Consider the following 23,408-nt stretch of genomic DNA (forward strand, 5'->3'; position numbering starts at 1 on the left):
GGAGCAACAAACATTACAAAGTTAGCAATAATCAACTTCCTTACATTGATAAAGGGAACAATAATAAATGAATAAAAATAAACCAAACAAATAAATAACGAAGCTCCTTAAAGAAGCAACAAAACGTTAGTATAATAAACAATAAAATAAAGAAATAATAAAAGATCCTTACAGAAGAGAGAGAGAGAGAAGGAGCAACAAACATTACAAAGTTAGCAATAATCAACTTCCTTACATTGATAAAGGGAACAATAATAAATGAATGAAAATAAACCAAACAAATAAATAACGAAGCTCCTTAAAAAAGCAACAAAACGTTAGTATAACAAACAATAAAATAAAGAAATAATAAAAGATCTTTACAGAAGAGAGAGAGAGAGAGAGAGAGAGAGAGAGAGAGAGAGAGAGAGAGAGAGAGAGAGAGATAACGTCCATCGTTTCTATTAGAATAATAATAGTAAATAAAAGAAATTCCGGTGTCTTCCGTTACCTGTTTCACACCTTTTCTCTCTAAACGTAAACACTCTGTTTATTCATTTATTTATTTATTTCAGCCGTAAATTTCCTGTTTCCTGAAAGCGCTTCTTTCATGAAAAAAAGAAGAAAATTCTTGCTTTCACCGTGATCATGATGCAAAATGAAAATTATTATTATTATTCTTTTGGAAGACGACAATCTTTTAAACAAATTCTGTTGAATAAAATGGCAGAATTCAGCGAATTAATCTTATATATTATCTTTTCTATTTTTCTTATTACTCGCTTTTCTGGCTCAGCGATACTTCTTAATAATTGGCCAATATTCATATTGGGAATAACGCTGAAAGTGGTATTTTATTTAGGACAGGATTTATTAGTTAAAACTGGTAATATCAGTATACTGGTATTACCAGTATACTGGTGTATGGAAAGGCGTTCCTCGGGTCTAGTCAAGCAGTATACTGATACTACTAGTTTTGACTAATAAATCTTGTTCAAAATAAAATAACACTTTCAGTATCATTCCCAATATGAATATTGGCCAATTATTAAGAAGTATCGCTGAGCCATGAGGGCAAATGTGATGGGCATTTGCCCTATAGGGGAAGCACTTGGGCTAATAATTGAATCATAATTGACTGCTTCTGAAGAAGCAATGTTTGCAGCCCTTGGGGAACCAGTATTGGCCAAGGGTGTTTTCCCATTAGGGCAAATGTGATGAACATTTGCCCCAGTGAGGAAGCACTTGGGCTAATAATTGAATCAACAGAGAGAGTCAAGTTTCTCACTGGCTCTGACCCTCTCATCTCCCACGAACTCCCGTGCAAAAGTAAACATAAAGTGGCTTACAGGATTACCTGCCTATTTCAACACCTCGATGTTCTTAGAGGCGAGAATTTCGGTCCTAACATAAAAGTTACAAGATATAACCTAATCCGAGACCAACCCCACTCCTCCTCCAGGGTAACTTACTGACACCCCGAGCAGGGTCACTTCTACCGCGAGTGCCAACCAACCACCCACGGCGAGCGACTGTCCACTCCCCCTGGCTAACCCCCCATCCACCGAAATGATCAGTGCTTTCATCTCCCATCTTCGTGAGTAGTCATGGATACATTAAATATAATCCCTTGGAATATTTTGGTCCTCAAGGGGAACATTCCTCTCCTAAGCATGTTCTGCAAAAACTTCAACGGCATCATTGCATTGCAAGAAACGCTCCTCTGGCCTGACATGACCTTGTCATCTGCGATTCAATACATGAAGACTTCAGAGCTTTCTCGACTTCACTGATGCAAGTTACAGATCAAATCGTAGCCGGTCGCCCAAAAGGGGACCTTTCTTTCCTGTGACACAAATCGTTAGACAACATGGTAAATGTGATGACCTACAGGAGTGACAGGTTGCTGGAACTCCAAGTGACAGCAGGGGTCTCTAAGATCCTAATAATTAATGTTTATATGCATTGGGAAAATAACAATAATAGTGATCAATACTGCATGATCCTAGGTGAGTTTCACAGTATTATTTACGATTCTCCTGCTGATCATATTTGTATAATAAGCGACCTTAATTCTCACCCCACAAAATAATTTTATAATGAACTTACTCGCTTCTGGCAAAATCATGCGCTCCAGATTAGCGATTTAATTCTTTTCTATCCCTTCTCCTATTCCTATGTGCAAAATAGAATGGACACAATTACAAACTCCTGGCTGGACCACAGCATCACATCTCCACAACTTCATATTCCATTGTGGACCTGCAACATTCACTACGATCTTGCAACGGGCTACGATCATATCCCTTTACAGGTGTTATTCAGTACCCCGACCCTCCCTACCGTGAACCCCCTATAACTGATCGCCCACCAACTGTAAACTCGAATTTTAAAATCCAACTGAAAACCTAATCCGGACCACGGAAACCAGGTTGCGGTCAATAGTTCAACCGGCAGACGCCTTACTTTGTACTAACACAAAATGTGAAAATGACCACCACAGGAGAGAACTGAATGAATTTATTTGAACATAATTTCCGCTATGCTCGCTTCCGGTAGGGCTACCCTTAGATTTCGTCAAGGTAATTCTCGTAATATACCTGATGGAATGACTTGGTTAAAAATCTGTATTCATTTTCACGAGAAATGGTTTTGCTGTGGAGGCAAAACGGTAGTCCGAGGGAAGGACACTGCATTGCTAATGAGACAGACGAGCACAGTTCAAACTTTCTCTTAATTAAGAATAAATTAAAAGCAACTAAGAGCCGATGTGATGTCTAAGAATTTTAGAATCCGGTGATCATCCTCGTCTTTGGAAAAACATTGAATCCCTAAATCCCAAAATTAAAAAGCTATTACAGCGAGTAGAAGCAGTAGGTGACGAGGCTATTGCAAGTATGTGGGGCGATCACTTCAGCAATAACCTGAATTGCATAAACGATCAAGACACCCGAAGGGATGTAGATAATCTCCTTACTGATAACATTCAATTTCATTTCACAGAAATAATAAATCGCCCGGCTGCGATGGTCTTCCTGCAGAAGCTTTCACATTCTGCACCCGATAATCTACATTTTGCTAGCTGCCCTATTAGTCTAGGTGCCAAAGCCCGAACCTTGTTGCAAGGTCTGCCCGATGTTTTTTGACTGATTTTCCCTCTTTAGAGGACACTGATTTCATATCTGAATGATGCCACACTGGCACCCTTGAGGGTTTTGAGATATTCAAGATGGCCGCCAATATGGATGCCGCAATATGTAAATATTAGTCTTATGATAATGATTTTGATAACTTATTATTATAGGTATATTCTGTTGGGATTCACAAAGAAACGAATAACATGTGCCAGAATGTTTATATTCAGTATGAATTATCTCATTGTATCATTACAATTGCCTTAAAATACCAGTATCTCGGTTTTCCACGTTATTAATTAACTTTTAGCATTAAATATCTCAAAGACTATTAATTTCAGGCAAAATTCAAGAAATACTGATACCCAGAAGAATAAATCATAATTACCAACCATTTGAGCATAGAATCAAAATACAAAGCAATGAAAACAAACAAAAATTATTATTATTCAACTACGTCATTACTGTACAATTTTCAATAAATGATGGAAAATATGCTTTAAAATGCTATATTATCTTTTGCTTTTGAAAAAGTTTAATATGCTGCCAATTTGCAGGAGATAATACTAGTCTTCAGTTTCCTCTATATTCTCTTCATTGACGTCCCTGTCTTCGTCATCACCCATGTCACGTCTTATCCAAAGATTACTGCAGTTCCACATGACCGCAAGCACAAAAGATTGTACAAGAAAGCTGACTACTCATGCAACCACACCTTCGAGATTTGCATAACTCATTATCAGAGCATCCACATGGAATCATCTGCAGAATCTCTTCTGGAGCTCCATTTGTTACTTGGAGGAGTTGTTACAGGGGAAATGGACCTTGAATGTTCCTCTTTTTTCCCACCGTATAATGTAGGGTCAAGGTTTGGAGGATGTGGCTCCTTCACATGTTTGCAGATACACATTTGAAGGTGAGCACGTCGCACATTTTTTATGAATGCCTCAGTGGTTGGTGCCAAGGACTTCAGCGCTGGCATCCTGGTGACCTTTCTGTTACCTTTTTGTGTCAACCACACCTGATAATGAGCATCTGACAAAGTGTTTTCATGGGAACCACAGCACACGACAATAAACTTGCCGGCTCATCGACAATGGCACTAATGTCACTTTGTTCATCTCCACATTTTTTCAGTATATACCCCTTTCTCAGGATCTTGATAGCTGTAGTCTTTCCAGTGCCCCACGTGTGAGCTGTTGTGTCGCATCCAGTGAATACATGGGCTGCAAACAAATCTTCAATTATGTCCTGATGTTTGATCACTGTGTCAGAAATGCAGCAGACTGATCTCTCGGCACTTGTCCCTTCCATCACAACAGGAATATTGATGTTGTTACTATGGTAATGGTGTGCAAGAAGGAGGATTGAACACCCTCCTTCTCTTGCAAGATGAATCATCTGTTGTATAATTATAACATCTGCCTTTTTATATGTAGTTTTGAGGTCATACCTCGACAAGCAAGCTCCTTGTTCAACCTGAACTGGAACTGGGTTACCTCCTGTAAGGACTAGCTTGTGTTTGTAAACTTCATGAGATGATGGTAAAGATGATATCCTTGATGGCAATTGCTGACAAAAAAAAAAAAAAAAAAAAAAAAAAACCACAAAAAAAAAAAAAAAAAAAAAAAAAAAAAATCAGTCAGTTGCTTCTCTTTGTATGTAACATTAAGGATAGCGCTCTGTTTTGGTTGGACATATCTAGCCTCAGTTCGTACTGTCGGGTTACACCTGTGCATCCACTCCTTGTTCCATCTTCGATACTGTAAGCATATTACCGGTCAAAAACTAAATACACGTCATTCTCACTGAGCTTGCGCATGATGTAGTCAACAAAGCTATCAATGTAGTCATGGATGGTCCCTTTTGATGTCCAATGAACTACCCTCAGTATTGCACATCCATCAATGATTAGCACTTATTGAATGAGTTGATCCTTGTAGGTTGAGCGAGAAGATTGCTCTACTTGAAGATTTCTATTTAATACTGATTTTGTCTTTGTTATTCTCATAAAACCACTGTCATCAAACATTGATGTTGGCACTGGAGCAAGTTCATGGTTAAATAAATGCTTCAGATTAATATCTCTTGATGCCAAAATACCCATTACTCTGAAGTATATCAGAACATTGTCAAATGAGGACGATGGACCAATAGTAACGCTCTTCTTAGTGTCAGACAGTGTTTTAATTCTGGTTCGAATTGGATTATGGAACTCTGCCAGCCATGATTCATGAAATTCTACCATCTGATCATTTCCAATGGCAACTTCATCAACATTCACCTGGCCATATTTCACAACCTCAGAAGCTATGTTAACAAGGCCATCTTGATGTTCATCTGGACTCAAAGGATCAATGAAAGAAGACAGCTCCTCACGGATCTTCTTTCTGTCAGTTTCATCAGCATGTCTGCGAGTATCCGACTCCTCCTTGTGTGAAATAACATGTACTTGATTATAGTTTTCTTTCATTTCAACAGTATCTTTAACAAGCTGGCTGCAGTGGTGCAAACTAAGTGCCCATCTCTTCATGGCAGCTGGTTTAGGAGTAATGTCCACCAGTCCTCTGGGGCCACGCCCAAATCTCATAAATGTGGTCTCTATGAACATATCAGACCACATCCCGTCCGTTCCAGATACCTGCTTGATGCTGCATTACATTTTCTCCTTTCATGAAAGAATTAAGGACCTCCCTTGGCAGTTTGTTCATGGATTCCAAGTAGTATAAGGCATACCTGGCATAGTTCATGTGACCAGCGGCAAAGAAATATGGCAACATCAACTCCACTGCCACCAGATGAAGGGACCATTCTGCTTCTCTCTCTGCTCTTGTGAAGACCGTCATTATAAGCACTGTTTCGATTAAGCAATCAACCCACAATTTTGATGTCCTGCTCTCATTTGCTCTTGTGTTCAGTATCTGTAACATGTCTTCATTGCTCTGACTCTGTTGGCTTACAGAGTGAAGAAGTTCGAAGAGCTCTAACATTTTGTGGGAATTTCTTTGCAGATAACATTTTGATTATCTCTCCAAAAGCTGCCTCCATAAGTTCCTTCAGTCCAGTGTCACTCATAAGAGTTTCAACACATCCAACAAAAGCATGTGCATCCCACCAAGTCTTGGAACAAATGATTCAAACAACTTTAGGAATGGAATGACCGTGTTGTATGAACAATCACACGATATATAATATGATTTTGTGCTGATTCAAAGCTGTGACATATTCGAATTCAAACTTCTTGCATTTGGGTCCAAAGTTTAACTTCCTAAAAACATTAAAAATAGATTTTATAAATATAGATATCATATATCATATGTTCAATATTTCTTATTCTATTATAAAAAATATAAAATTTCATAAAATAGCTGAGTATAATTATGATAACCAGTTATTATCTACTCATCAGAGCATGAAAATTGGTCCTTATAACATGATCCAACCAAGTTTTACCTTTTAAAATGACAGTTAAGCCAGAATATTGTCAATAAAGAAAAATAACAAAACACGGCAGCCATATTGAGGTCCATCTAGAATCTCTCAGAACCCCCAAGGATGCCAGAGTGGCATAATTCAGATTAGAATTCAACACCATCAAAATGGGGGGAATCAGTAAAAGACATTAAGCAGACCACAAAACAAGGTCATGCAAAAAACCTTAGTTTGGCACCTGGACTATATTCAATGCATGCATAATTCACCAGTTTCTTCCCGACTCCTTACTCCTAGTTCACTTAATACCATTGATTAAAAACAAGCTAAAGGAGGAAGCTGACCTTGGCAATGACCGCCTGATTGCAATCACTACGACCGCGTCGAAGGTACTTGAATTTGTTTCTCTGGTGAGAATTCTCCCCTTTCTATACACCATTGACAACCAGTTCGGATTTAAAGCAAACCAATCAACCGCCACATCAATTTATACCTGATAATGCACAGTGAGGAGGCAAGAACAAATTGTATGAGAAATGAACGGTAGATGGCATTCATTGCAGAGGTGGCGAGCGCCTTCTGGGAAGAACTCGGAAGGGCGATTTTGGATTATAGTGTCACCGAAATATGCAATTTATTTTTTTGTAAATATAATTTTTTAAACATTCTAACACCATATGGGAAAAGGCAGCTGGACGTACAGAAAATTACAACTCGTCTATAGATAGCGCCCACTTCCTGGTTCCTAATTCCTAAGCGCTCATCCACAAACACAGTTGCGGGCAAACAACACTGACTGTTTATGAAGTGCAAAGTTTTATTCCATTATTTACTTTACTCATTATTTAGTTTAACTTTGTTACTAAAATTTTTTAAAATTTTAATTCATGCCTATTATCCCTTTTCTGCAACAATAGTAACGTGGTTTTCTGGTTCCTAAGCGCTCACTCCACAAACACAGTTGCGGAAATACTACTACACTGTTTATGAGGTGCAAAGCTTTATTTCCTTGTTTACTTTAACTTTACTTAATGTTACTTCAGAATGTTTATTTTAATTCACGTCTATTATCCTTTTTCTGCAACAGTAACGTGTACGACTCCCTTCCAAAAATCTTCTTCTTCTCACTCATTGAATGTTTACACGTCATACGTGTCACTCAGCCAGCCGGGACAACAGCGTCTTCCTTGAAGCCAAACATTGAGAGTTGCAGCTTGCAATTGGATTATTAAGTTTGACAGGTAAAAAAAGAAAGTGTTTCTGATGTGTGTAAAGTGATATACTTTTAATCGCCTAAGGTAGTCGGGAGAAGAGGGCGTGAGACAATCAGGATACTTCCTAATGAAGACGGAGGTTGTTCTTCGTCAGGGCCGCTGTGCTGTCTGGATGTGATTGGCTTAGGTAGTAAAGTCAGGTTGCTCGGCGTTTTTGGGGTGGATTGGTGGGGCCTATGGATATTTGGGTATTTTGATAGATGGAAATAGTATACGGTAGATCTAGGGTACTTAGGCTATCCGCGGCGGCCTACACTATGGCAGTTGCGGTTTTTCTATGCAGTTTTACCTCCTACTGAACAAGAATTTTAGATAAGTACTACTAATATTTATTCGGACGACTGTAATTAACCCCCCCAGGGGCCAGTACTACCTAAACACGGTAAAATACATTGGACGCCCCAATCCCTAGTGGATGTCGTAACCGCGTTACGTTCCTTGCAGTCCGTGTGGACTGCTTCTGTAGAAATACCTTCAGTTACCTAATGGTTTAATCTACTTTCTGAATTAGTGTGGTCATTTTTTAGTTTTTGTTTTTAGCCTAATGTATAGGGTAAATGACCAGGCGGCTGCGACTAAGGCTACCTAGGTAGCGGCCACGTCTCTTGGAACACTGCCCCTTCCTGAAAAAGCGCCTGAATTTATACCATTAGGGTAAAATACCGAATGGCCACCTGTCCCTCTACCACAGCGTGACCACCTTCCCGATAAAGTACTGTAACACGTCCTGGGTTCAAGAACCAGCGTCTGTCGAAGCAACACCTCGAGACCTCTGTTTTCCTCTCGAAGTTTTAAGTTTTTTCTCCCAAGTCACAAATAAAGGCCAAAATTTGCGATTTTTGGTAAGGGGGTTGCGCTATGGTAGAGGACAGACATTAGGTAGTTTACGCTACTTCGTAATTTATGAGAAAACACATGCCTACTTCGAGGGGAGCGTAGAGGTCTTAGTGTGCTGCTAGGATGGATACAACTCTTGACTGATGCTCAGGGCAGCGAATTAAAGTACTTTTTCGGGAAGGTGGCCACATTCCGGGATCTGATAAAAGGTCACTCTCGACGTGGTTCGGAAGTCACGTAAAGCCGTTGGTCCCGTTGCTGAATAACCACTGGTTCCATGCAACGTAAAAACACCATACAAAACAAAAAACATTCCGGGATCAGTGGCTGCTATGTCGCTGCTCGGTTATTTACTTCAATTGGTAAAGCGGTAAAACTACAGAACAACTCCACGTTGACTATTAGGACTTGGAAATTGAATGTTCTTATTTTAGGTTGCTGATGAAGGAGGTGGTGGTGTTTATTGTAGGTGAACTATTATATATTTTAATTTCACATTTATATCCAACATGGTTGGGGACGCCTTTGGGAACTGGTGATTTTGTATGGGGCGGTAAACACTCGGATAAAGACCATGTTTTTGTTATGGAATAGTTCCACCCATGCACAAGTCATGTGGGAGCCATATGTTCAAAAAGGGACTGGCTAGGTAGACCTTTAACAAAAAGAACTATACTAACCCAAGCAACCCTAACCTAACCTAACATGCCATGTGACTTAATTGAGGGCCCCGCCCCCTCTAGACCCACCTGTAAAGGAAATTTTACTCTTTACCTAAAGCTCCCAATAGTAACAATGCACATGAGCGATAGCATTCCAGGATGGTTAGCATGCAATACTACGTCGGTTCGGAAGTTAATTAAAGTCGACCGACAGAAAACGGTAAATTCTTGATAAGCAATTAAAATACTATAGAAAAACTAAATTTCCAAGTTAATACCCCATGCAGAGCTGTTATGTAGTTCTACTTGTATTTTAAAGTAATTACTAAATAATTTTTCTTCTGCCTTTATGGTGTGTACTGCCATCAGTGCACCTCACGCACCCTCTCCCGTAGGGGGCTAATGCTGTCAGTGCACCTTATGTGGTACACTGTAGTTTTTGCAGTGTCCATTCGTACCTATGTTCATATTCTCCTCCCCCCATCTGACTTTACACCCACTAACAATTGTTTCAAATTGCCAATGCGAGGCTTCCCTCTTGTTGCGCCTTTCAAATCTTCTTGCTGTAAACTTTCCTTTCATCACTGAATGACCTCCTAGGTCCCAGTGCTTAGCCATTGGCCTAAACTCTATATTCTATTTTATATTCTGCGACTCATTTTGTTTACTGTACCTGTGTTCATATTCTCCTTCCGTCTGAATTTCCAACCTCTCTAACAGTTATTTCATTGTGCAAACATTCTTGCTGTCAATTTCTATTTCAATGCTGAATGACCTCATAGACTCCAGCACTTGGCCTTTTGCTTAGTTCTATTCAATTCTATCAGTAAATTTTCCTTTTGTTTAATAGAATACTTTTTCTTCTTCAGCCATTTTGTTATCTGTCCCTTTCTTATCGAGGTTGTTGTTACAGCCACTCTTGGGTTTTTTGGTGACGTCTGTCAGTTTGTCGACTTTGATGACATGGAAGAATGGTGATTCTCTGCTTGTAAGAATAATCAGGGTGTGAACATGAGTTCAAGGTTCACTTCCTCGTCTGATGTTGCCTATATTAATTAATGTCCATATTTGCAAAAGCCAGAAGTCTGGGTATTGTCTCAGAATTTTAGGGTACTTTAACAGCATGATTTAAATGTTAAAGTTCCTGATTGCTGGATTGTTGTTGTGGAAATACAAATATCGCCTTATGTGTTATATATGAGTATTCTTCAAAGCAAGCTGGGATACTGTTTGAACATGGTAAGAAGGTAATTAACTAGTTATGGTGTCTGAGTTAGAAAAATCACAACTCCTTTGCTGTTACCAAGTATGTGTTAATTTTGTCCTTCATCATGTGGGGACATTCACAGCATTCCTGACTGATTTGTTGAACTTGTGTGTGTGTTTTTTTTTTCTTTGAGAAATTGTGTTATATTTGTAGGTGTGAAGGGTGTTAAGGAGTGGGACCTTCATGCCCTCCATTTGTTCCGATACGTAATACAAACCATCGGTCCTTTAACAATAGGAAGTAGCTAGCGGCAGCTGGAACGGTCGTAAGCTTCGAACAAGGGGAGAACGGTAGTTAACTGCTTGTCCGATCGTCGCGCGCCGCGCGACTGGGAGGTAAACAAATCACTTTTGCTTTCGGCCGTGTGTGGATAGGACGTGCTCGTCATCGCTCTGCCCGCTTTGTCGTTTGCTTTGAGTTTTGAGTATATGCCCTCTTTTCCTAGTGTGATTGAGAGTAATTGTAAGTACTTTGCATTTCTTTTTTTCATTAATAATGAGTGATCAAGAAATGGAGATTTCGCCGCGCCCCCCAGTCGCCCGTAGAGTGTGTCCCGGGCTGGAGGGGCGTAGATGCGGCGGATTCAGATCATTTGTGGATGTTGATCCACACGAGGTTTGTACTCGTTGTCGGGGGCGAGTAGAGTGGGCTCCCGCAACGAGCCATGTGTAACTTGTATGCATTGGTCCGAGGCGCAGTGGGTTCTGTACAAGGGCAGGAAGAGACTTAGGCCGCCCAAGAAGTCATCGGAAAGTCCAGTGACTCCTTTGGTAACGGACACTTCGTCCTCTTTCCTGCCCCCCGGCCAGCCCCCACGTTTCGCGCCTTCCCCTGCGGGGGGGGTAGCGGAGTCCTGCTCCTCTCTCGATCCGTCGAGTGTGGAGGAGGGCGCCCGCTACCCGGACGTCCAGTTGTATTCGGGGTCTTCCGTCCGCTCTGGGTGGGGTTCTTCTCCCCCCAAGCGTGAGGAAACCCCTCTAACTAACCCGACTGTTGCTTCCGCAGGTGTGCCATCAGCGAAGGACGACCTGGGACAGGTGTGGGAGTCGCTGGGACTGCAGGGAGTGCCTAGCATACAGGGGTTGATTCAGCGGTTGGCGGGGTCGGCAGTGGTCACTCATGGTGTGGTGACCACTACTACCACTACTATTTCTACACCAGCATATGAGATGCCACCGCACTTGGTGTACACACCACATGTGATGTCGGTAACACCCACGGCTGCAATTCAAAAACCAATTCCTGCCGTGCCAAAGAGGACGGTGCCACCGCCACCTGGGTTCTTTGTATTGCCGACCCCGGACTTCCGCTGCCCAAAGAGTACACCCCCCCTGGGAACCTGCCGCCAGTGCCGAGGGATGACGGTAGCTGCCGACAGGACGCCTGGCTCTTCCTGTGGTACCTGCCGTGCCTGCCGTACCTGTTGCTGTCCCTGGCTGCTCATTTCCCTTTCAGATCATGGCCTGCCTGCTCTGCTCCATTCCCTTTCAGATGTTCCTGCCGTTCCTGCTGTTCCCGGACCTGTTCCTGTTGTTCCTGCTGTTGGTGGTGCTGTCACAGTCTCAGGTCTTTCCGGACAGGTGCAGTCGGGCCCTGTTGCTTCGGCAACTGCCCCGGCTCCCTCCTGGATGGAAGACCTGACGTCTGTCCTGCGGAGCCTGGCGAAGAAGAAGAGGAAGAGGAGGAAGGTGTCGTCGTCGTCTTCGTCGTCTTCTTCGTCGTCTGCTGCCTCTCCTTCCCCTTCGACTTCTAAGGCTAAACAGCCGAAGAAGAAGAAGGCTGCCTCCTCCCCCCCTAAGAAGGCTCCTTCGGGATCTTCTAAGGGCCCGGCTCGCTCAGGCGAGTTGGGAGCTCTTCTGATGGTCCTTCCTGGTTCCTTCGGGAACGTGGGGGCCGTCGCTTCTTCTGCAAAGAAGAAGTCGACGGGGACCAGAGGTGCACCAGCCTCGGCTGGTGCGTCCTCACCTGGTGCTAGCGGTTCTGCCGCTAAACCAGGTTCCGTCTCGGCCGCTCCTCGTTCGCGAGAAGCACCGAGTGGACGCTCTTCCAAGGGAGACCGTCCAGCCAAAGTTTTGACGCCCGAGCTCGCTCGCCGTCAAGACAGCGGCGCGGAGCAGAAGACTGGCGAGAGTCGTGCACACGACTCTCGCCAGGCCAGTGGACGCTCTCGCAGCGATCAACTGGCTGCTCGGGCTGACGTGACGGTCGCTGACCAGCCACGGGTTGAGGCGAGGAAGGAGTCCCCGCGGGTCGGGACCGCCGGTACCAGCCACGGCTGGTACCAGCGGCTCGACGCGCCGAGAGGACGCTGGCCGGTCTCGACGCGACAGAGAGCCTAGCAGGTCACCCGTCCGCCGCTCCCGATGGGACCGGGCGGAGACGGTGACCAGCGGCAGCTCGCCTGACGCTAGAGATCGGTCTCGACGTTCTCAGCCGAGCCTATCGCCCCAGGCGAGCGGCAAGGCTAGGCCTGCTGCTCGACCGTCAACCGCGGGGGTTGACGATCAGCAGCAGCCCTCCACGCACGCTGGTCCTGCCAGCGAGCGAGGGGGGAGCGTCAGGTCTGCCTCTCCCATACCTTCAACCTCCTCGGGCTATACCGGGAGGAGCGAGGTACCGAGGAGCGATCACGAGAGGTGCGCCGCTCGTGACCCGGCTATGACGCCGTATGGCTCAGGCACGGTTTTAGGACCGACCAGAACATACGCGCAAGTAGTTGGAGGCGACCGTCAGGGGTCTGTCGCTGTTCCTCCTTCTGAAGGAGGAGTATCGCGGGACATGCTCTTGCTGGAGGGACTGGACGGTCCTACTCCACAAGACGCAGTAACTCCCGAGATACAGAGGAACTTTGCAGAGGTCATTAAGCTGATGCGTCTGCATAATGACCTTGCGGAAGGATCGCCGCTACCACGGCAGAGCCACGTCCCGGCTCGAATCATTTTGGGGTCCCAAGAGGGAGCCCAAAATGATGGTGGGGTTACCGCGATCAGAGACTTGCAGACTCAGTCCTGGATCAGGTGGAGAATCTCGTCTCAGGACGGGAGGACTCGCTAAAGTCCGGACGGTTCTTCTAAGCTGCTTCCTTCCTCCTCCTCTACAGCGGCAGAGGCGATTCTACGTGCCTTCGGAAGACCCGATACTGCCGAAACAGGTTAACCCGGAGTTAGCGAGGCTGACTCCAGGTGTGTCCCTGCAGCAGCTCCTGTCGGAGAACCTATGGTTCTCGCAGCAGGAGGCACTTGCCCTGGAATCTACCGCTATGGCAGCATTCCAGGCAGTTTCCTGGTTGGATTTGTGGTCCCTCACAATATCCAAAGTAGCGGCCAGGCCGGCTCCGGAGTTCTGCTCTCGAAGACGACGCTTCTTTTAGGAGACTCTGCCAGTCTGGAGGAAGAGCGATCTCTTACCTCGCCCATCAGACTGCTAACCTGTGGGCCAACTTGGTTCTTCGACGTAGGGACGCAGTCCTTACCCGAGTGACCAAGCCGGGGGCCGGGCGTGAGGCGGCACTCGGGGCTTCGAAATGGACCTCTTAGGAGTTCCCCAGCTCTCTTTCCTGCAGAGATGGTGGACGCTGCGGTGGAAAGGCGGCGCACTGACGACAGTGACCGCTTAGTTCACCAGGCAGTCTCGAAGGTTACTGGGCAATCTCGAACGACTGCGGCCAAACCAAAGAGCTTGGCTAGCGCTTCCACGGCGGCGAAGACGGTTGCACCGTCCAAACCCCGTGTGAAGACTCCTGCTGTTTCAACTTCTGCTAGAGGAGGCCGTAACCAGCCCTCCTCCCAGCCCTCCTTTCCCCGAGGAGGTGGTGGAAAGAAGTCGAAACGAGGAGGGAAACGCTAGGGACGGCGTTCCCCCTCACCTGCTGCCGGAAGTTGGGGGGTGCCTGGCGAGCCATTGGGCGACTTGGCAGGGCTACGGCGCCGAGAACTGGATAGTAGACGTCCTTCGGGAGGGGTATCTACTACCCTTCGAGTCTCGGCCCCCCCTCATCTCCAAACCGGTCCATCTACAGACCTATGTCCGGGGATCAGCAAAGGACAACGCTCTTCGACAGGAGATCAAGACCATGCTGGCGAAACGAGCTGTAGAAATCGTGGAGGACCAGTCACCGGGCTTTTACAGCCGCCTCTTCCTAGTGGAGAAGGCATCGGGGGGCTGGCGCCCGGTGATAGACCTCTCTCCCCTGAACCGCTTCGTTCGCACGACGCGGTTCACGATGGAGTCGGCACGCTCGGTGCTCGACTCGATCAGGGGGAACGATTTCATGCTTTCGGTGGACTTGAAGGACGCGTATTTTCAAATACCCATCCATCAGTCCTCCAGAAAGTACCTCCGCTTCATCTTCGACGGGACGGTGTACCAATTCAGGGCACTTTGTTTTCCGGTTCTCTCAACCGCCCCACAGGTGTTCACGCGAGTGTTCACTCTGGTGTCAGCTTGGGCCCATTCGCACGGGCTAGTCTTCTGAGGTATCTCGACGATTGGCTAGTCTGGCGAGCTCCCGCTCGCAGTTGCTACAGGACAGAGATCGACTCCTCAAGTTTTGTCACGATCTGGGGATCGTGATAAACTACGAGAAGTCCGATCTCGAACCCAAGCAGAAGATGAAGTACCTGGGTATGCTGATAGACACGGTAGCAGGGCAGGTCTTTCCCGCAGACTTGCGTATCAGCAAATTCAGGGAGGCAGCCGGCCGGTTCCTGTCTCGGCAGGAACAGGCAGCACAGCAATGGCAAGTCGTGATTGGCCATCTGTCGTCACTCGAGAAGCTAGTCCCTCACGGGCGTCTTCACCTGCGGTCTCTCCAGTGGAGACTAAGGGAGAGTTGGTCTCAGGCCAAGGATCCTCCTTACTTTCCCGTGGCTATCACGGACAAGGTGAGGCAGGACCTAGCCTGGTGGCTCGACGACAAGAACCTCTTAAGAGGAGTGCCCATACGCACTCCCCCCCCGGAGATGCTTCTGTTCTCAGACGCATCGACCGAGGGATGGGGCGCACACCTGGAGGAGTTGCTGACTGCAGGTGTGTGGGGACCATCACGAAAAGCACCTTCACATCAATGTCCTGGAACTCAAGGCGGCGTTCAACGCTCTCCGAGAGTTTCAGGACCGCTTGGTGGGACACTCAGTAGTGTTGATGTGCGACAACACCACAGTAGTGGCATATGTCAACAAGCAGGGGGGGCTAGTGTCTCTTCCGCTCCATCAGTTGACTGGTGCAGGTGCACGAGTGGGCCACGGCTCACTCGATAGAGCTGTCAGCACGCTACATTCCAGGCAAGAGGAATGTAGTAGCGGACAAGCTCAGCCTCGGTATCAGGTGATAGGGACCGAATGGTCTCTACACCAAGAAGTGGCGGAAAGGCTCCTTCAAAACCCTGTGGGGGCGACCGGTCGTAGACCTGTTCGCCACCCGGCACAACAGAAAACTTCAGGTTTCTTTTCAGCCGTGCCGGACCCATGGGCAGCTGCAGAGGACGCCTCTCCAACACCCCTGGGACAACCTCTTCGCCTACGCCTTTCCTCCCTTCTGTCTGATTCAGAAAGTGATCAGTCGAGCGCTGGTCACTCCCAATCTCAGAATGATCCTGGTGGCTCCCAAACGGGCCTCAAGCCGTTTGGTATCCGGACCTGCTGGCTCTTCTTGCGGACGCAACCGAGAGAGCTACCCAGTTGGCACAACCTTCTAGCCCAGCCACATGTAGAACGGTACCACCAAGCAGTCCAGTCCCTTCAACTTCACGGCTGGCTGTTATCCACCATCTCTTGCGAACGAGAGGCTTTTCTCGTAGCGCAGCAACAGAGATGGCTGGACACGTCCGACAGTCCTCTGCAGCTGTGTACCAGGGGAAGTGGGCCGTCTTCTGTGGTTGGTGTCTTAGACAGGGTCTGTCTCCTCTCAGAGCCACTCTTCAGCAGGTAGCGGATTTCCTCGTGTTTCTTCTCGCCGAGAGAAACTCCTCTCAGTACCCACAGTTAAAGGATATAGAGCCGCCCTGGCTCTCGTCCTAAAACTGAGGGGACTGGACATCTCGAATTCGTTCGAGATCTCCTTGCTAATGAGGAGCTTCGAAAGGTCTTGCCCACCCAGGGAACTCAGGCCCCTGCGTGGGATGTGACTCTCGTCCTTAGGAGTTTGACTCGAAGACCCTTCGAGCCACTCCGAGAGTCGTCAGACAGGGATCTGACCCTCAAGACCCTCTTCTTGCTGGGCCCTGGCATCGGCGAAGAGAGTAGGGGAACTACATGGTCTTTCTTATGATGTTAAACACACCAGAGGCTGGGGATCTGTGACGCTCGATTTCGTCCCGAACTTCGTAGCCAAGACTCAGAATCCGTCGATCCCTGACGACAGGTTCGAGTCTTTCACGATCCCCTCCCTTCTGGACTTCACCGATAATGATGCGGATGAGATGCTGCTTTGTCCTGTGAGGGCGCTACGGCGCTATCTGAAGAGAACTCGACACCTCAGGCCTGAGTGTCGACGCCTCTTCGTTAGCACCGGGGTTACCAAGAAAGAAGTTTCCAAGAACAACTTTCTTTCTTTCTGGCTACGTGAGGTGATCAGGAGAGCGTACGAGGCTGATGGTAGCGACGACATCCGTACGCTCCGACCGAGAGCCCACGAAGTCAGAGGTATCGGACCCTCCTTAGCGTTCCGTAAGAACTTCTCCGTGGCGCAGGTCCTGAAGGCAGGTGTCTGGGCCAACCAGACCACCTTCACGTCCTTCTACCTTCGGGATATTGCCCACAAGTCCTTGGATACTTTTTCCTTGGGACCTGTGGTGGCTGCTCAACACGTTGTGTAAGCTTACCCAGCACCCGAGCAGGCAGAACAGCATCGATTCCTGGTATGACTGGGAGAATGAATGTGCGAATGAGAGAGTGACTGGCTTCTCTTCACCATCTTTCTCTACCTCTACCTGTGGGCAGAGGGATACGGTCGTTACCACGCTGGAAGGGAGTCAGATGCAGGTAAGCTATTCAACAGAGCTCCATCCTATCTCTTTAACTAGAGATAGGAGTGTATATCCACCACTTTCTCCAACAAGGGGGAGAAAGTGGATGCCTACATGAGACTAACCCATTGCTTTATATTTGCTCATGTAAAGGAAAAAGTTCTTACAATGCTGGTACAAAGAGATACGCTTGCCTCTCTCTTAGTACTCGGCCCAGAGGTCTGACCATTGATCTGCGGTGCACACCCCGATCAATCGGACAGAGGCTTGGATCCCTCCCTCGCTCTTACGACCAGGGAGGCATTCCAGGGATGGACGAACACCAGTCTGTTCATCAAAAGACTCAGATTCCTCCACCAAGAAGTGAGTCTTCCTATTGTTAAAGGACCGATGGTTTGTATTACGTATCGGAACAAATGACAATTTGTCGAAAATTGCATTTTTCCTAACTATACAAACCTGAGGTCCTTTACATATAGTCCCTCCTCATGCCACCCCTCACTCTGCGTATTTTGCATGGGCCAAAAGCAAAAGTGATTTGTTTACCTCCCAGCCGCGCGACGATCGGACAAGCAGTTAACTACCGTTCTCCCCTTGTTCGAAGCTTACGACCGTTCCAGCTGCCGCTAGCTACTTCCTATTGTTAAAGGACCTCAGGTTTGTATAGTTAGGAAAAATGCAATTTTCGACAAATTGTCATTTTTCATAGGTGGTCCCCATTGCTAAATATTTTTTCTTCCTTTCATAATGAGTAGTGTTGCCATTGAAGGGGAGAATTTACTGGTGTTGGGGGGCCCAGTGTGGGAATTCTTGAACATTTATGGGTTACTCACGAACTTGCTTAAGTCCTATACCAGGTTTTAAGTCAAGGATTGTGTTTCAATGGAACCAAAATAGTTAATTTACAGTTTTGAAGATGAGCAATTTACCCTTAAAAATATGTATGGTATAATATTGTACTCGCAGTTTTTACCATTTTCTTGATGCTTGATGGGATTATTTGATTTAATATTGTAAATTTTTTTTGCAGAATGATATCAGACGTTCAGCTTGCAGTCTTTGTGAACATTTTGGGTGTCTCTCTCTTCCTAATGGTAGTCCTCTACCATTACATTTCTGCAAACAACCCAAAATCACACTAAAGGAAACGTAACTTTTTTTTTTTTTATGAGTGACTGGGAGGGAGTGAGGTAAGTTTTGACTTGTAAGTGTAAAGGTGTGTGAGAGAGAGAGAGAGAGAGAGAGAGAGAGAGAGAGAGAGAGAGAGAGAGAGAGTGAGTTACAAGGATTAGGCTGTCTCTGAGATTTGTTAGTCCATCCGAGGAGGTATTGTGTGCTCACTTATCTGTGGGAGCAGGTTTTACTGTTCATTCACAGTGTCCTAATGATTTTGTCTAGCTTTCTTTTAAACTCTTTCACACTGTTGCAGTTTACCACTTCTGGTGGCAGTTTATTCCATGTGTCACATATCTTGTATGTAAAGAAGTTCCCACAATGGGATGTCTTGTATCTCTTCAGTTCTAGTTTCCATCCATTATTTCTTATCTGGTTTTCGTTTAATGTAAATAGGTTACTGTCTACTTTTGTTATGCCTTTCAGCATTTTAAATGTTTCTATTAGCTGTCCTTGCAATAGTCGTGTTTGTAAGCCATACATGTTCAGGCTCTAGTCGTCTTCGGTAACCTATTTACTGATGGATGGAATTAACTTTGTGGCTCTTGCTTGTACTCCTTCTAATCTATTTATGTCATTTCTTAGTGTTAGTGACCAAAACTGTATTGCATATTCAAGATGGGGTCTAACTATTAATGTTTAGAGCTGCAGCACAATTTTCCTTGTTTCTGTATTTGAACTGCCTATTTATGTATCCCACTAGAGAGAGAGAACTGCCTCTTTGTGTCCACACACACACACACACAGAGAGAGAGAGAGAGAGAGAGGAGAGAGGAGAGAGAGAGAGAGAAGAGAGAGGAGATAGAGAGAGAGAACGCCTCTGTGTCCCACACACAACAACACAGAGAGAGAGAGAGAGGAGAGGAGAGGAGAGAGTCCGAGGAGAGAGAGATTCGGAGAGACGAGAGAGAGAGGAGAGAGGAGAGAGAGAGAGAGAGAGTTAATTTTTATAAAGCTGTTACAGCCTCACCAGATTATTTGATGTTTGGATTTTTATATGTAGCAGTTATGGATCTTTGAAGTTGGAAACTCATTCACAGTTCTTATTCTATTTTTATAAAATTTTCATGCCATTTGTTTTGAGATTTAAACATATTTTGATATCTTAGCCATAATATTAGAATTGAGTTGTTGCTAATAACATCGATTTTTCCTTTGCAGTGGTGGTGTGTGTGTGCATTATATGTTAAAATGGTGAAGCGATTCTATTGTGATTATTGTGATGCATCATATCCTTATAGTGTTGAGGCTCGTAAGAAACACAGCCAGGGTCATTATCATCAGAAATTAAAAAAGTTACATTATGACCGTTTTCAAAGTAAGTTTTACTTGCACTTTATGCGTTCTGAAACTTGTACAGTACTTGTTTAATTGTTTGTTCGCAAGAGATTACAACCCTTTGTCTTTTATGTAGGTATACCTTTCAGAGAGAGGTAGCTGGTCATTGAAGTTTTGTAACCAAATGATTAGTTAGGGCAGGTAATGATGGGGTGGGTTTGGAAACAGCATGTACTTTTTCTGCCGTTACTCTGCTGATCAGATATCTTGTACTTCATTCATCGTGGCTCTTGTGGAAGCATTTTTGAGTACTTCCCTGGTTGAATTGTTGGAGTCTTTCTTTGATCAGCAAGAAGTTGAAACAGGTGTCAGTGCTCAGTTCCTGTCTGACAGGAACAACCAGCTTGGCTTTGGCATCATCAGCCATTTGGAGAAACTTGTATCACATTGGTGTCCTTTGAACTTCCCCCTTCCAAAAGATGCTTCTGTTTTTGGATGTATTAAAGTAGTGTTTCTGCACTCCTCTGAATGGCTTGTTAGACTTGGGTGTATAGACCTGCACTAATTTCACAGTTAATGCAGTGTTTCTGGCCACCCTGCACTAGTTTCACAATTAGTGTAGTGTTTCTGACTCTGCAAGCATTTCTGGGTCAGGTAGTGTCATTTGGTTGTGTTGATTACAGGCGAGACAAAATGATGGCAAATATCAACAAGGAAGGGGGACAGTCTTTCTCCTCTCCCTGTTGACAGGGCTATTCCAAGAGCATATTATCATTCTAGCTTGGGGAGGTCATTAAGTGGGCATTCAAGTTGTCACGCTGTGGTGATAGGTCCATACACCAGGATTCACAAAGTCGGTATCATTGCTCAATCCCTATTATTCAGGAGTTACCTCTCAGCCAAAATATTTATTGAGGATAGGTGACGGTATCGCCAAAACACCTTACCTCTACTTGCATGAGAGGTATCGCACACAAGGTCTTGGATCTCGACTCTGTTGATGTGTGGGACTACTTATCAGGTTGTTTGCTGCCCGAGTTCCACTAGGACAGAAAAGCATATTCTAAATGTTTACAGCGTTGAATTTTCTGATGTAAAAAGGGTGACTAGTATTCTTTCCCTTTTTTTTTCTTGGCTATTTAATTTCTGTCCTGCAGCCACCGGTTGTTCCTTAATGGTTGAATCAGATGTAAGCTGGTTATGAAACAGAACTTCTAGTCTCTGGCCTAACTGCATGGGGTTGGGGGGTTAGAGCATATCATTATTTTGAATTTTGCACTGGTCTCTCCATCCCACAGAGGAAACCAAAAGTTCTGATTTTATAGTGTAAAATTATAAACCAATCGTACTTCGGCATTTTGTACTGTGGTGTCCTTAACATTATTGTGAAAATGACCGACAAGGATGACCTTTCATATCTCATATATCAGGTCTCCAGGACTAGGAATTATTCATATCAAATCTAAAACATTTTTGCTTGGTATGAGTGCCAGACTCATCCTTTGACCTGTAGCATTGCCACATACTACCTGTTATTGTATCTTTTAGAGGCTTGAATCCTGTAGCCTTTATTTACACTTTCATATAGTTCACAGCTAATTCCAGAGTCTGTAGCCAACCTTTGCTTGTTCAAGTGAATTTAATACAATGATTTGTTCTTTATATCTTGGCCACTTCAGCCTTGGATTTCTTTAATTTTTTTCTCACTTCTGGAAGCATAATATAGACACTCTTGGCTTAGCAGAACTTGAAAATTTAGGTTAGAGCATACAACACTACAAATATATAGCAATTTTGAGTCACTTCATACAATAAACATAGCAGAATTCACTACATATATAGCAGCCTACCCAAGTTAGCCCTATATGAGTTTGTTAGCCTAGCTCAGCAATAAGTGGCTAGAATTGAGAGGTACTTTTATGTTTTTGCTTAGCTATACACAGGTGTATTTTTGCTGCATTATTTTCCTTTGGGGAGTTATTTCTAATATGTCTGTCCTGTTGCTGAATAACCACTGGTTTCATGCAACGTAAAAACACCATACATACAAACAAACACAATCTAATATGTCTGGTATTAATTGCTATTAAACACCGCATTGATAAAAAATAAACCTGTAAAGTGATAAGCATCTGTGCTAAGTTTAAAGTAGCGGAAAGGATTTTGAAGGATGTTTTGATTCCCCTTGTGTGTAAGAACTTCAACATCAAGTTGACAGTCATGATGCCATGGTTTACAGATGATAAGAACAGGAGCATATACATAGGCAAATATGGTAAACAGACTTAGACTTACACATTTTTGTATAAAAGGAATCTTAACTTCACTGAAGTTTATGGTAACTAAATAGTTCACAAAATACTTGTGTAAAAAGGTAGATAAATAAACTATTCAACAGTTGTGTTTTCAGTGCTGTCTGTTGAACATTGTCCGTTGTCGATTAAGGTTGCTGGTGCTTACTAAAAACAACATCCTCAAAGACAATGAATTCACTGTGGTACTTTACTGTTTACTGATTCACAAGTGTTTTCAGCTAAAGATTGTTTATTACCGATATTGATTTGCCATATATGTTTATTGTTTCAGCATTAATACTCAGGATTTATAATGAGAAATACAGTATCAACTTAATTTTATATTGAATTGTTTGTTAAGGTTTGGTTTTTTACATTAGTTTTCCCTTATCTCATACCTTTTCTTTGTTTTATAAACTGATCTCGCATGTACTATGGTTGTCGTAGATAGTTAATCAAATATTGTAAAAGACAATTCAATAAAATTATTAGTGATGCATTTGACTTCAAAGTATTATACATTTTTATTATTTAGCAATACTCTTTTGTACAGCTGCTAAAGAAAAATTGGAACATGAACTTCAAAAGGAAAAATGTCGTAACTTCCACTCTGGCAGACAGTGTCACTATGGAGAATCTTGCATTTATTCCCACCTAACTGAGGTCGACATAGAACATCTGAAGATGAATGGTAAGCACAGTACCTCAGTATTAATCATACGAAGACTGATTTGGCTAACCCAATCTATGCTACATAACTTTTATTGCACTTCCATTCATATTCTTTCTTCCATCTTACTTTCCACCCACTTCTGACAATTATCTTGTAGTGCAACCGAGAGGTTTTCTTCCTGTTTACCTTTGTAATCTTATATGTACTCCTTCATTGCTGAATGACCTCATAGGTTCCAGTGCTTGTATATATACACTACCTCATGATTACCTAAAATTCCTAACAATACCTACCCTGGCTAATGCATTGAAACATGCTTAACTGAAAATCATATATAGAATCCAAAGTATTAAGGATTATTCATGTGTAAGTGTAATCAATCAGAATGTCTTAGGAACTTCATCATAGTAATGTAACCTCTCCATATTAATTCAAGATCAA

General features: G+C 44.3%; 1 protein-coding gene across 1 annotated transcript in view; it reads left to right on the plus strand.

The window, feature by feature from the left end:
- Positions 1–7,641: 7,641 nt before the first annotated feature.
- LOC135207216 (zinc finger matrin-type protein 5-like) overlaps positions 7,642–23,408 on the plus strand; it is an 18,811-nt gene continuing 3,044 nt past the window's right edge. Inside the window, exons 1-4 of the mRNA XM_064238828.1 lie at positions 7,642–7,786; positions 18,580–18,739; positions 19,884–20,040; positions 22,848–22,985. Coding sequence (XP_064094898.1) covers positions 19,914–20,040; positions 22,848–22,985 — 265 coding nt within the window. The 5' untranslated portion in view covers positions 7,642–7,786; positions 18,580–18,739; positions 19,884–19,913. The remainder of the gene's footprint in view (positions 7,787–18,579; positions 18,740–19,883; positions 20,041–22,847; positions 22,986–23,408) is intronic.

Source organism: Macrobrachium nipponense, chromosome 32, assembly GCF_015104395.2.
Source record: "Macrobrachium nipponense isolate FS-2020 chromosome 32, ASM1510439v2, whole genome shotgun sequence".
Taxonomy (NCBI): domain Eukaryota; kingdom Metazoa; phylum Arthropoda; class Malacostraca; order Decapoda; family Palaemonidae; genus Macrobrachium; species Macrobrachium nipponense.